At 40.5% G+C, this 14,370-nt stretch overlaps 1 protein-coding gene across 2 annotated transcripts in view; it reads right to left on the reverse strand.

The window, feature by feature from the left end:
* Positions 1 to 380: 380 nt before the first annotated feature.
* The window catches only part of LOC133422904 (guanine nucleotide exchange factor VAV3), a 105,336-nt gene continuing 91,346 nt past the window's right edge, over positions 381 to 14,370 (reverse strand). For both annotated transcript variants that reach the window (XM_061712928.1, XM_061712929.1), the window contains 4 exons: positions 13,688 to 13,775; positions 12,418 to 12,547; positions 3,902 to 4,053; positions 381 to 1,186 (listed from right to left, as the gene is read on the reverse strand). In XM_061712928.1, coding sequence (XP_061568912.1) covers positions 1,142 to 1,186; positions 3,902 to 4,053; positions 12,418 to 12,547; positions 13,688 to 13,775 — 415 coding nt within the window. In that variant the 3' untranslated portion in view covers positions 381 to 1,141. The remainder of the gene's footprint in view (positions 1,187 to 3,901; positions 4,054 to 12,417; positions 12,548 to 13,687; positions 13,776 to 14,370) is intronic.

Raw genomic sequence — 14,370 nt, forward strand, 5'->3', positions numbered from 1 at the left:
ATTGATGACATCAAACTGATGGAAAGTAGAAATGCGGGAAAGTGAGAAAACCGGATCGTGAGATCCTCAAACAAACAGCTGTGCAAGAACGCAATTAAACTGAATGGGCCGTCGCTCCTGCGCGCGACGACTCCACAACTATCATTCACAACTAGAGGCTTCCAGGTAGCGCGGCTCCCCCGTAGACAAGCTGCTAATGCAGCCAATAAGATAAAGGCTCAGCGAATGGGCCTTTGCTGACAGAGCTGCCACAGATAAGAGCAGAAAATCGCTCACAGCCAAGACAACAAAAAACATGAGAGGCCGGGCCGGAGATAAAGAATATAGGAGGTGGGAGGAAAATAGGAACAACAGCGATCAATTGCCGGCGCTGCGCTATCCGACACCATCCCTCTCCTCCGTCTCCTGTAAGACTGTGTGTCTGAGACGCTGCAGCCATTGTAATCTTAAGGGGATGAGCGGTGGGTGGTGTGTGAAGTCGGGCCGCCGGGTCGTCAATAACCGCGTGCATTTGTGCAGCAAACACACAGGCAAGGTCAGAACGGGCTGAAATCCCTTCAGAGCGCGCCGGAGTGGGGATGGCAGACGGAACAGAGAGAGAAGCTTTGCAGCGCCCGCTCTCCTCCTCCACTCAGACGACTCTATTCCCTCATGGAGTGATGGATGAATGGATGAGCGGATGAATGACAGAGCGGTGTTTGAGAATTCGCCTGTGACAGTTGTGGCGGTGGCTGACTTGGCAGGCGGAAACAGGTGGGAGTCGGAGGCGTTGGGGAGGCTGCCGGGCGGCTGGGGCCGGGAGGAAGCCAGAGATGAATTATAGATGGATGGATGAGGTAAAGGAGGGGAGAGCGGAGGTGTCTGGCGAGTGCTTGTTCCCCGCTGACAGGCAAGCTGCTTTGTTGGTGGAGCCGCTTAGCCACACGACCACAGTCCACCAGAGATGATGGAGCATCTTTGCATCTGTGATGTATCGTAGCCCTTTTTTTCTGCGGCGAAGGCCTCTGGGATGGTTGTAGGCAACAGGGCGGTGGAGGACGGGGAGGCGCTGCCTTCCCCCTGCAGCCGTGCAGAGGCCCGGGTCGCTCGCTCCACCGCCGCGCTTCTTCTTTGATCTGACGCTCCTTCCCGGGCGAGACCTTCACTCCTCACCCTCTTCCACGTACGTGGATGGAAACCAGCCAACCTGGTGGGGAAGGGAAAGGGAGAGAAGCAGTCAGGACGGTGTGGTGGCTCGTCCAACACGGGGAACCGTTTCCCCGGACATTCTTTAACTTCCAACAGAGGTGTCAAAAGTATTCACATTCATTACTCAGGTAGAAGTATAGATACTAGAGTTTAAAAATACTCCTGTAGAAGTTGAAGTATCAACTCAAGTTTTTTACTCAAGTAAAAGTATAAAAGTACTGGTTTCAAAACTACTTAAAGTATAAAAGTAAAAGTAATGTAAGGGGGAAAAAGCCATTAAGGACAAAAGCCATTGAAAATGAATGCATCTTACTATAATGCAAATATATTAAAGAAGCATATATGTGTACTATTGAGCATTAACATGTGTTTCAGAGAGCAGGAGATATGATGACTAGTTGCCTATAAGTATTGTAATGGTGCAAAAAGTCAAACTTCAGAGGCATGTTATCATTTATCCTAACCTTTATTGGAATGTACATCCAAGTTTAGTTGCAGGAATCTGAGGGAACGGATGTAAGAACAAAACTGGACAAGAACATCTGAAACAACCACAACCAAATTCACTCTATCCGGATGGAGCAATTTAACTGGATAGTTTTTTTTTAAAGGCCGAAATGAAATAGAGTAACGAGGCTGTTTTTAAAATGTAAGGAGTAAAAAGTACAGATAATTGCGTGAAAATGTAAGGAGTAAAAGTAAAAAGTCGTCTGAAAAAGAATTACTCCAATGAAGTATAAATAACCAAAATTTCTACTTAAGTAAGGTAACGAAGTATTTGTACTTTGTTACTTGACACCTCTGACTTTCAGACAGTGATTTTCCTGCAGTCAGCAGAACCTCAGTATCTGACACTTATATCTTGTACCATCACGATCGTATTTCAGCAGGTTAGGTGTTCAAAGATCAATGAATATGTTCTGTTATCGACCAGATGTAACTAATAGTGATGATCTGGAGAGACGGAGGCAGAGCCTTCAGGTACCAGCCTCCTCTCCTGAGGAACCAGCTCCCACTTGCTGTTTGGGATGCAAACTTCCTCTTTTTGTTTTTTTTAAACTTTATTTTTAAAGATTTGTATATTTTGGACATGTAAAAAAAAAAATGTAACAGTGACATAAAATCAAAAGCAAAACAAAAGCCACTCTGATATCAACAGCAAAGGGAAAGCCACATGGTAGCGTTGGAAGTGAAACCTCCATCAAAAGTCCCAAACATAAATCCTAGGCCATCAATTACACATACATATATTCCCACACAGAGGGATGAGAAGAACATGTACAACTGTTTATCTTCATAAACACCTCCATATTCGCACAAAGATGTACACACACCTCCACACCCTATTCTTCACCCATCAAAATAAGATGACCACTTCCACCAGTAAGTATTAAATTTACCTATATTGAGGGTCAAGGAGAAGGTTATTTTTTCCATAATATATATTTAATTTACAATTCCTCTCCATTCCTCTTTTGCCAGGAGGTTTTTACTTATCCACCTCCTTGTTAGAGCTTTCTTACTGGCTGCTAACATTATTTTAATCAGGCATTTGTCACTTGGGTCAAGTGTGGAAGGGATATTCCCAAGATATATCATATTGACATCTTGTGTGATTTCTAAACCCATTATTGAGTTGATTATATTTATTATATCCCCCCAGTAGGGCTGGATCTTTCAGTCCCAGAAGATGTGGAAATGATCTGCCTGGGGGTTTCCACATTCCCTCCAGCATTATCCACTTCCTGGCTGATCTTTCTGTGAATGTTTCATTTTCGGAATGATGAAAAATCTTATCATATTTTTCCACGTAAATTCCCTTCATAGACCTGAACTTGAAGTGCTCAATTTGGTTTTACAAATGTTTCACCAATCCTCGTCTGATATTTTTATTTGAGCTTCCTTCTCCCATTTATGTTTAATATAAAGTGTGGAATTCTAATTTTGAGACTGTAATCATGCGTATAGTCTAGCAGTCATTTTTGCAAACTTTATCTCTTTATCTTCAAGATCAGATCTTTTTGATAAACCCTGTGTTCAGGGAGAGCTTCACTGATGACATAATCTCCTTGTATCTATATGTCATTGTTGCTGCAATAATGCAACATTGTCTCAGAGCGATGACCTCTGATTGTTGGCCTCTCACACTTCATCTGGATGCTGGAATCAGCTGGAATGAACTGGATTTTGCACGATTTGACACGACTGGATTGCTCTGTTTCCTGTATTTAAGTTTGTAAACTTGAGATGACTTTGCTGTGAATTAAAATGAACTGAATCCAATTATGATAAAACGCCCAGACAACTGCTTTCCAACTGTTTATCTGAGCTAGTAGCACCAATTGTTTTGAGCGGCTGACGGCCCGAGTAAAGCTACGTACAAAAGGACAATTAAGAAACACACATGTTTACACTCTTTTTAAGTCTCCAAACTCACAGGCATCTTCTGAGTGGGAGTTGTTATATGTTGCATATTTATGTGCATTTGCAAAAGCAATACGTGTATAATTATTCTGCAGAAGTCTGTCTGATTTTGGCGGAGACATTTAAGGATGCAAGTTTGAATACGAGCAGCAGATGACATGTGGAAATGAAAGTTATCTGAATGACAAAGAACAGATACTAAAACATCTGGAACACATAACCAGCTACCTCAAGTGAATTCATCTCATTCCAACATTTCCTTTTCCATGCCGCTCGCGCCGCCACTCACCCTGCCGTTGACCTCGCCCCTCCACCAGCCGTTGGCTCCGGATTTGGTGTAGATCTTGACCACGTCGCCCTCCTGCAGCGACAGCTCCCGCGTGTCCCGGGAACTGAAGTCGTACCTCGCTATCGCCACACCAATCACTTTGGGGGTGAGCACTGAAAAAAAGAAAAAAAAAACAACAAAGGTGGATGTGTAAGAATAACAAAAGAAGGTTGATGCATATTAAAAACGCTTTTTTTGAATATTTACATATTCACACACATCCAGACAGATCCCTGATCCATCTATCTATCTATCTATCTATCTATCTATCTATCTATCTATCTATCTATCTATCTATCTATCTATCTATCTATCTATCTATCTATCTATCTATCTATCTATCTATCTATCTATCCTTTTTTTAAATGTCGAAACTACTGAAATTTTGACTTAATTTATGCAACAATTTGCAAAGCTGCCGTATTTCTTCTTTTTTGCTCAGATCAGAAATTTGGAGCATTATTATAAACTTCATTGCACTAATAACATTCACTATCTCTAAGTAAGGGAGGTCAAATATGCTTCCTTCTTTATTTTTTTAATGATTTTAATAAAAACAGAGCAAAAGCCCCCACGCTACCCAACCCCAGTTTCAAAGAACATTCTGCACCTCAAATAAATGCCTTTTTTAAATACATATATTAATAGTATGTATCTATATATGATGCAAATGGTTTCAGCTAATGAATTACATCAGATATGATGCAAATTAATTTTTTATTTATTTATATTTTTATATTTATTTTTTTTATTTTTTTAATCGGAAATGTTTTATTGATTGTATCTAATAATTCTTTCTTTTAGGTTGACTATTTTTACACCAGTCCAGGGACAGCGGATGCAAAATAGCCTTTTTGGCTAATTCCGGCACATTTTATATTTGTTTAAATGTGTTATTAATGTGCATTGTCCCTGTTATCTAAACCTTTATATAAATAAATAAATGGTTTCAGCTAATGAATTATTTTAACTTTACATCTGACTAACAAAGGCCCGAGTATCTTCCGGCCTCATTACTGCCCGTCCAACCGCCTGGACGTGCACGTGTTTGCCCACTCGCAGCCCGAGTTCCCGGGTTTTTGTTGCAGCGGTCCAGCTCGACGGCTCTGACAACCGTGTGTCTGAGATTAGATGTCTCCTGTCGAACTGGCAGCCGTGTGAGAGACAGATGTGGAGCAGGTTAGCTAGTTACCGCCGCTACATCCCGCCCTGCTGCTTCTCCTGCTTTCCAGACACGACTGCTAGGTCGGCCCGGGCTAAGCTGACAGCTGGAAATGGAATGTCAGACCTTTACAATCTGGCCGTGGGGAAGGAATATCTAATATAGAAGAAATGTGTGCAGTTGCACACCTCCACCTTTACTTTGACAGATACACACAATCACACACGCACAAACACACAATCGGCTACGTATACCTCAGAAAACACCTCGCACCTCTTTGTTTTCTGCCTCACACACACTAAACTCACACACGGCTCATGCAACAGTGAAACATAAACAGTCCTTTTCCCCCCCGCATGCACACACAGCTGTGTAAGAGTTGTGATGGCGCGATGGGATGTAGAAGCTGAGGTTCATGCCATGACGGGAATGCACCGACTCACAGCCAGCGTGCCGAGAAAAGCCTTAGCCATGAAAGGGCGGGGGAGACAGGAGCCGAGACAGACGGAGAGAAGCGATACCTGTACCTGACCAGAAGGGAGCAGAGGAAGGAGGTACAAAGCTGTAGCCGGCAGGAGTTACAAGAGAGAGGCCGCAGAGCAATGGAGCTATGGCAGCGCGGGCCGGGCGGGCGGGGAGCAGAGAGATGTGACCGGGGAGGAGGCAGCGATGGGGGGTGGCAGAGGGAAAGAGAGAGGCACAGGAGAAAATAGATCAAATGTTTCTGACTTGTTTTCAGATCTAAAACAGTTTGCTTTGATAAAAAAGTCAATTTTCCTTGCTGAACAAGACATCTACAGCAACATGACAGCAGATGCTGCAGTAGTTCAGATCACACACCCACACATACCTAGAACTATATAGTAGCTTATATATTAATACTACCTTAGTATAATCTCACATGTATTTATCAAGCACGGGAGATATTGTGGTAACTACCAGTTACTAGTTTTAGTTACTATGAAACCAGGTGTACGCACTGCTGATTTAACTTTCATGTTTTATAATCTGTTTTTTTATCGTTATTATTGTTCACAGCAACGCAGAGAGAAACTACAGTATGATTGTGTTTGTATCTGCAGACAGAAACATTTCACAACATAAAACTTTAGCTCCTCTTATCTCCTTGACAACAGTGGATATTTAACATTTGTTCAGACTGAACTGACTCAGTCTGACTTGAAAATTAATTTAGCTTCTAACTGTGATCCAAAGAATATGGAGGGATCCACATCAGCATATATTTTTATTTATTATATATATATATATATATATATATATATATATATATATATATATATATATATATATATATATATATATATATATATATATATATATATATATATATATATATATATATATATATAAATAAAAATTATGGTATATGGTAAGTTATGGTATACTACTATATACTACTATATAAATATATAGTAGTATATGTATATGTATGAGTATATGTATGTACAGGACAGTCTCAGAAAATTAGAATATTGTGATTTTCTGTAATGCAATTACAAAAACAAAAATGTTATACATTCTGGATTCATTACAAATCAACTGAAATATTGCAAGCCTTTTATTATTTTAATATTGCTGATCATGGCTTACAGCTTAAGAAAACTCAAATATCCTATCTCAAAAAATTAGAATATTCTGGGAATCTTAATCTTAAACTGTAAGCCATAATCAGCAATATTAAAATAATAAAAGGCTTGCAATATTTCAGTTGATTTATAGTGAATCCAGAATGTATGACATTTTTGTTTTTTTAATTGCATTACAGAAAATAAAGAACTTTATGACAATATTCTAATTTTCTGAGACAGTCCTGTATATATATATATATATATATATATATATATATATATATATATATATATATATATATATATATATATATATATATATATATATATATATATGTATATATATATATGTATTCTATACTTTTCTGCACCAGCACTTTTGATAAATGGTGGTTGGTTTTTACAATAAACGCACAGATGCCTCGTATGGGGAGAGAGGTTGCTATCCATCCATCTTCTATATTCTCTTTTCCTATAAAGGGTCCCGGGGGTCTGGACCGGGTAACAGAGAGAGAGACGGGAGGTACTGCTGACAGACCACCAGTCCATCAGTGGGCTCCCACGGCCAGAGACAGAGAGACCACCACCCAAGCTCCCACCTACATGTGTACATCCCATTTAGAAGCTCTAAAGAACCTAACAGGCCGTTAACGTGCAGGTTCCTAGCAGAACCTTCCTTCTCTGAGGCAACGCTGCTAAACACAACACAACTGGGTTAAAGTGACTCCTGCAACATTAAAGAGGGATGACATCTCCGCTTGGTGCATTAAATTAAAAGGAGCACACAGGGAACTCGTGTGCATGTTTACATAGACGTTTCTCTGATTGTAATATCGCCACAGGTGCAGACACAAAGGAGGCGCCTGACTTAAAAACCAATCAGCTTAGGTTCAAATATATTTACAGTAGCTGGAGTCTACTGAAGCTGTAGTGTCTCCGTAGCTTATAGCGTCTAAAGGTTGACTTTTTCTAATATTTGTGCCTCCATCTCGCCTGCAGCTCAACTTTTTCCCCCCAGAGTATTTCTAAACATCTTCTAGTGCTTCTTTGAGAAGATAAAGAAGATCCGGGCAATGATTCAAACGGTTCAAACTATGGCGAACGTTACTTTGAGCAGCAGATCCTGTCACTGTTAAGGTATCGCACCCTCAGCCCTCACAGTCCTCTGAGATACTTTGAAAAGCAAATCCAGAACATTCTGTAAGAAAGATAGACGCAAGTACGGGCAGGATAAGATGCTGATGTTAAAAAGTTATTCAAGCAGAAAGATTCTTCAGTGGAAGTTGGGAGGCAATGGAGGCACCAGCCTAAAACTCATGAGGTAGTGGTCTAAGAGAAATGATTAGGAAAACTATGATTCTGTCTTCGGACGTTTGGTCCTGTTAATCGTCTGACTTTGCTGCATGTAAGATGTTAGTAAACTAGAATGATGCTCTGCACATCCTAACTTTGTCTTTGCCAGACACTAAGGTGTGTGGAGTTCAGTCGCAGGTTTGTATTCCTCTTCTTCTGTGGTCGTGTGGTTGTTCTGTTTGTGCGGCATCCGCTCTGTCTGAACTCGTCTTCTCTTCTCCCCTTTCATAACTCACAAAAGCAAAGAAATGAAGATTTACTGCCAAACTGCTTCTTCGTATCGCGTTTGGAAATCTGTTCACCCCCTTTGTAAAAGACTAGAAAGAAGATGTAAGACGAGAGCGGTCTACCCAGGAGGAGGATGTCTCGGCTGCTGGAAATCTGAATCCCGACGCCCGCATATACATACCTTAACTATCTGAGAAATCTGCCGTTGCTAACAATACAGTTGTCAAGTTAAGCGTCCAAGGTTATTGGTATGCTGCAAGCAGAGCGGAGCTCCACTGCTTTTTTCAAATGAATACTAATCAAAGCACTGAGAGACAGCTCAGCAGACCCTAATGGGGTCTAGGTACGAAGCAATATGAAGAGGGACGGCCCTCCACTTCACACAGGCACCGAGACGCCGGCGGAATCTGACATGCTTCATTTTTGCACAATCTGATTTGTGGGCCAAGCTGGAATAGACAATGTGACGCAGACCCAGAGCTCACACATGCACATGCTCCGTATCATTTCCCGAGAGAGCGGAGATTAGTGTTAGAATGCAATCAGCGGGCCGATGTCCCACACAGGCCGTCAGCCGGGATTGCTCCATGCTTGTTTATGTTCTGGGTTTACGCTGCTGTTGGTAAAAAACTCCCATTCAGTCACTTTTATCTTGCGTACCGCTATTCAAAGAACATAAACTTTAATTAGGAGGTTTCCTGCAGTGCTCTGGGAAGATGGAGATCAAAACAAGAGCCATTTAAATGTGAACGGGAGGGGGAATACATCACAGCCCGCCTCTAGGAAGCAGGACCTCAAATTTGGACCGGAGCTGTCTGGACTTGTGTTTCGAAGCTGAGGTTGAACCGCAGGAGCCGCTTTAAAGCAGACACACAGTCCTGGACAATCTGTTCACGTTGCCAGTGTTGGAAACAGCAGCGAGTGCAGGCTTGCAGGCTTCGCATGGAAACACCCCGTTGTGATTGCACGGACCGGCTGATGGGAGGCTCCCCAGAGGTGCCGACTCTGGGACGTACCGCAGGGACGCAACTAAAGACTAAACATTTCAGACACTATTTAACCATCTGTTTCAGAGAAAAACTCATTTAAGCTTACACCAGCATACTTTTTAAACCTTTGTTCGTCTGTTGTTTGTAAATGCAACGCAGGATTGTTGTTTCTAAATGTGACTTTTAAATTTATGTTGGTTAAAATTGACCTTGGTGATGGAAAATCAATAATTTTCATAAAAGACTCTGAAACTAAAGCAACAGGAGTGTAAATAGATATTTGATAGACATTAAAGGTGAGTAAAATCAAACAATTATCTGAAAAATAATTACTCAAGAAAAGTACAGATATAAACTTCTACTTAAAGGTAGGGTAAGGCATTTCTGTATGATGTCATGTCTGTTGTATTTTAAACGTAGACAGAGCTCTTCCCTCCAGAAGTTCCAGATTTCTAGTTTACAGAGCCAGAGATTGTATGAAAATGTTTTTGTTTTTATTTCTTTGTGCAGTGTTATCATGAGATGGGCGCCCGGCGGATGGTGGGAATATACTCACTGGATGTGACAAATCCATGTTTGGGGTTAGAAATCATGTAATGTACTGTACCCTAAAGAACAGTATTTGTGCTTTATTTATTCTCACCTGTGAAGACTGGTGTTTGATTTCAGCGACTGGCTTTAGGTTGTAGTTCCTTAAGAGGCCACTAGAGTCTGTCAAGCCAACCTCTGTTGGCCCCTCGTGTTAAAATATCCAACTTTGCAGTATATAAATAAACATATTAACAGCCTCATTCAAAACAACTATTTTGGTCTTGAGAGATGTTGATGTTTTTTTGTACCACTTGATGTGGTATATTATATTATATATGTTTGTATATTTGGGAGGGGGTACTGCATTTTGATTGACAGCAGGCAAAACCAATGGATAGCTGTCATCACTTTAGTCCCCAAGTGCTTTGCACAGTCTTATTGTTGTGGGTTTATTTTTTATAACAGACCATCATTTGGTTTATTTGACTACAAGTAACTTCTTATAATTAACAAATCTTCTATTATCAATGCCTGTGATTATTAGCCAAGCCATATAACTATAGAGTAGGTGAATTATTATACTTTTCCACTTCTTTGTACCCAATTCCACAAGAAAAGAAAAAAGTATGTGTTTTATAACAAATATGGTAGGTCAGTTTTGGTAGTTTGACTTTGTTCTGCTGTTTTCATGTTGTTTGACTTCAAAACACAACAAAAGTTTAAAGTTAACTTCAGCACAAAACAGGACAAAAGTATGTGACCAGATGTTGCATTCCTCTGCATTAAGGCCCAGTGAGTAAAGGCCGACTGACAGCAGCGGGGTCAAGCAGCAACATCAGCTGCTGCATACATATTCATTAATGTGCTGTTGCAAACCAGTTCAGAAGACACGATGGAACTGCTTATGTTGTCACATAAAATGTGTTTAACTCATCACCTCACCCACTGATCACCTACTGATCACATCTGCAAAGCCACAGTTTCAAGTTCAGATGGAGGAAACTGCAATGGAAACACTTATTCCACATCTACGGGTCACATGACGTAGCTATGATTTTCCTTTGACATGATGCAGCAGGTGCAGCGGGTGAAGTCATTGCCTTGAATAACTAATCAAAAGTCATCCTAAAGTTTCGAACACATCGTTCCTTTGTGAAATTGTGGACAATGAAATCCCCCAGATGTGGCTAGATCCACGCACGAGGAGCTTGCCTTGACAACATTTTTTTGCACACGTCTGCATCTGTTTTTTTTTTTCTTTTTGACATCTGTTTTTATCTATTTACTCAAAAGGAAAAAAAAGGTGGCAGTTGTCACCCAAAATAAAAATGAACTTGCCAAAAATCAAAGATGTTCTGGATGTCCCCCCCATGAGGAGCATGATATCAATTAATGAAAACAGTGATTTCACAGCTTAGTTTTATCAACACTTCCGAATATCACTTAAGTGATGTGCAACAGCTCTAATGGAAACACAAACTGTGACAGAGACGTATCTGTAATAGATTTTCTTCCCTTAAAAGCTCCAATATTATGCTAATGTTGACTCTAAAAGGTTAAGAACTGACTTAAACTGTAACACCCCCAACTTTCATTTTGAAACGTGCACAATTGATTAAGCACTAAAGTTTTGACACAAGGAGCTTCTTCAGCTTTCTTTTTGTTTTCTAAACACATTTCTGCTCACACAAGCAGAACGTGCCCATGCAGATCAGCGCTGCGCACAGAAGACACAAGAGTTGGCTGACATCGTGTAATATGGGACCTTCAATGCAACAATTTCTCATTTTCATTATTATTGTGATAAGTTTTAGCAGATTCATTAATGTTTAATGTTTCAAACATACTTTTTGTGTAATAATGACAGAGAAATCCTCATTAGTCTCCATAACAGTTGGAGCAATACGTAAATACTCAAGTAAGATTAGGCTAACGTAAGATGTAATATCTGACTTGTAGTCAGTTGCATTCATATTTTAGGACATTTCAAAAATAATCAAATGCTTAAAAGCAGCAAATAATGTCTGATAACATGCAACTTCCTGTGTTTGTTGGTTGAAGCCTGTCCCGGCTCTCTGCATCTTCATTTGGATTAGATGTTTACGTTTCAAGTCAGATTATGAATTCTAACTTGTTGAAATTATTCTGCTCCCATGAAATTCAAATTGACTTGATCTTCAGCAATCCGCCAGAGAGCGTTATCAAATCTAATAACACGCTCGGTGGAGTCTCCAACCACTGCCTGATAGCTGAGTCAAAAACAATTAATATCAGCCAAGGCTGGACCGCTTTAGCAACGAATCGCTGCACAGCTTTTTTCAGAAGCAGTCGCGTGAGTTAAAGCGGCGCTTAACAGAGATGTGAGGGGAACCTGAATATGATTAAAGTCTATTTAACCAAAATATGTAACATTTGTTTGTTCAGACTCTCTAATTTGATGTCTTTGATCAGCTTTAATAGAGAGTGAAACTAAAATTGAGACAAAAAAAAATATAAAAGAGGAAGTGCTAGGTTTCTACTTTTAACTGGAACCCTTAAATCAGGAGGATGTGGAGGATGTGGAGGATGAGGAGGAGGCCTGGGAGCTGCCGTGGTTCAGGAGTCAGTAACTCCTGCTTTACTCACTGTTGCTGCCTGAGCGGTTGAGGCGGTGCACGGCGGCGTTCTCCGGCTGCCGGTAGGGAAACTGCAGGGTGGTGTCCAGACTCTTAAAGCCCTCTCTCAGGGAGTGGTGCTTGTAGTACTCTATCAGCTCCTGCACAGCCACAGAAACACAAGTGCACACACATGACTCCCCAGCAGCCACACAACGGCTTGCGTTTACCTTAGTTTTTTTTTTCTTGAATATGACAGTTTTAACTTCCTCTAATTTTAATTTCCTTTTTTTTTTTTTTTTTATTTATTTATTAACATACAGTGCAAACAACGACAAAAGACGACATCAGTTTGTGTGTGTGTGTGTGTTTGTAGATAAGGTGATGAAAGTAGATACATAAGATTAAATAAGAGAGTAAATAAGTTAAACAAATAAATAATTATCATATATATATATATATATATATATATTCATATAACCTCTTATGTGTAGCTGTTCTGGTGCTGTCCATAAGTGCAGCAGTGCCCACAAGTAAATGCTAACATCCCTGTGTTAAAATGTTGACAATGACAATCCAACTCAGTCTAAATTGTTGTATGTTTGTTTGTCTTTTTTAATGGACCCGAGTCTAAATAAAAAGATTGATTGATTGATTGATATAGAGTGGTGTAGCATGATATAATATAGAATAATAATATAGTAATATCCTAATATAACATAATTTTTATAAAATATTATAACATATAACCAAATTATATCACCATACTATAATATATAACAATATAATAATACTATAGTTTAACATCCCATGAGATTTCATAACTTAATATAATAATAAACCATAAAAAAATACATCATGATAATGCCAAGAATAATTATTAGAATTAAAATTGGTAATTTATATATTGCAATGAGGGGTGAGGTCAGACCGGGGCGTCAGGGAAGCGAGCAGGAGCCCCCACCAGACTCCAGTTGCCCGACCGGGAGCCCCAGCAAATAATTTTAATTCTCTAATTTTAATTTCCATTACCCGACTTAATTAAGTGCCACAGAAAATATTTGAAAAAAAATCCAAGGACCCCTGGCATCGAAATATATACGGACCAGATGTGTAGAATATGACGCTGAACCCTTCGGGCTAAAATAAACACGGCCATAATTACAGTAGGTCTATTTTTGCGCACGTTGCTACAATAAAATTCAGGTTTTGACACTTCATTAAATGAACGGAATAAGTTATTTATGAATTGCAGTGGTGAATAAAAAAACATAAAACAAGATCGGACTAAAATGACTTACTAATATGCTCCTGAACTTCTTGTTCTCTGCAATGTAGTAGCTGCCCTCCTTGGTCAGGATCTTTATGTGCTTCACGTCGTTGTTGTACCTGTGGGCCATTGAATAAGTTATGAGTGTAATTTCCCTCCCTGATCACCACCATCGATCCGTGGCCGGCCTCTGGCCCTTGTGGAGAGCCCGGCCATTCCTCTAACGCACGCGGTCCCAGAGGTTTGCGACCGGAGAATGATGGGTGGTGGTTGGGAGCGACCGTGCCTCCCCGAGCCACGCTTGGGTTTGCATTAACAAGGGGGTTGATGGGGGGGAATGGGGGGGTCTTTGGCTGCAGGAATAAGAGCTTTGGTCAGAGTGTGTAGAAATAACAGATGCATCGTCCCCAGTGTTGCTTTGTCAGCAACGCTGCTGCAACAATCTGCCTCGGTTTCTCGATCCTTCCAGCGGTTTTTGAGACAAAATCCAGGAAACGGTTGGCACAAGCCCGGTTTTTAAAGGCAGGGCATGAGAGTTGGCGGTGTGGCTTCAATCTATAGACTCACAGGGGCAACAGGCCGATTCACAATAACCCGAGGAGAATTAGAGCCAAGACTATCTTACGAAGTACTGAATATACGTTTTCTCAAACATTCACCATCAGAAGACTGAACAGCAACGATGCTCAGAGCAGAAAGGAGCGTTCGTGGATG

The sequence above is a fragment of the Cololabis saira genome, chromosome 22, assembly GCF_033807715.1.
Source record: "Cololabis saira isolate AMF1-May2022 chromosome 22, fColSai1.1, whole genome shotgun sequence".
Taxonomy (NCBI): Eukaryota; Metazoa; Chordata; class Actinopteri; order Beloniformes; family Belonidae; genus Cololabis; species Cololabis saira.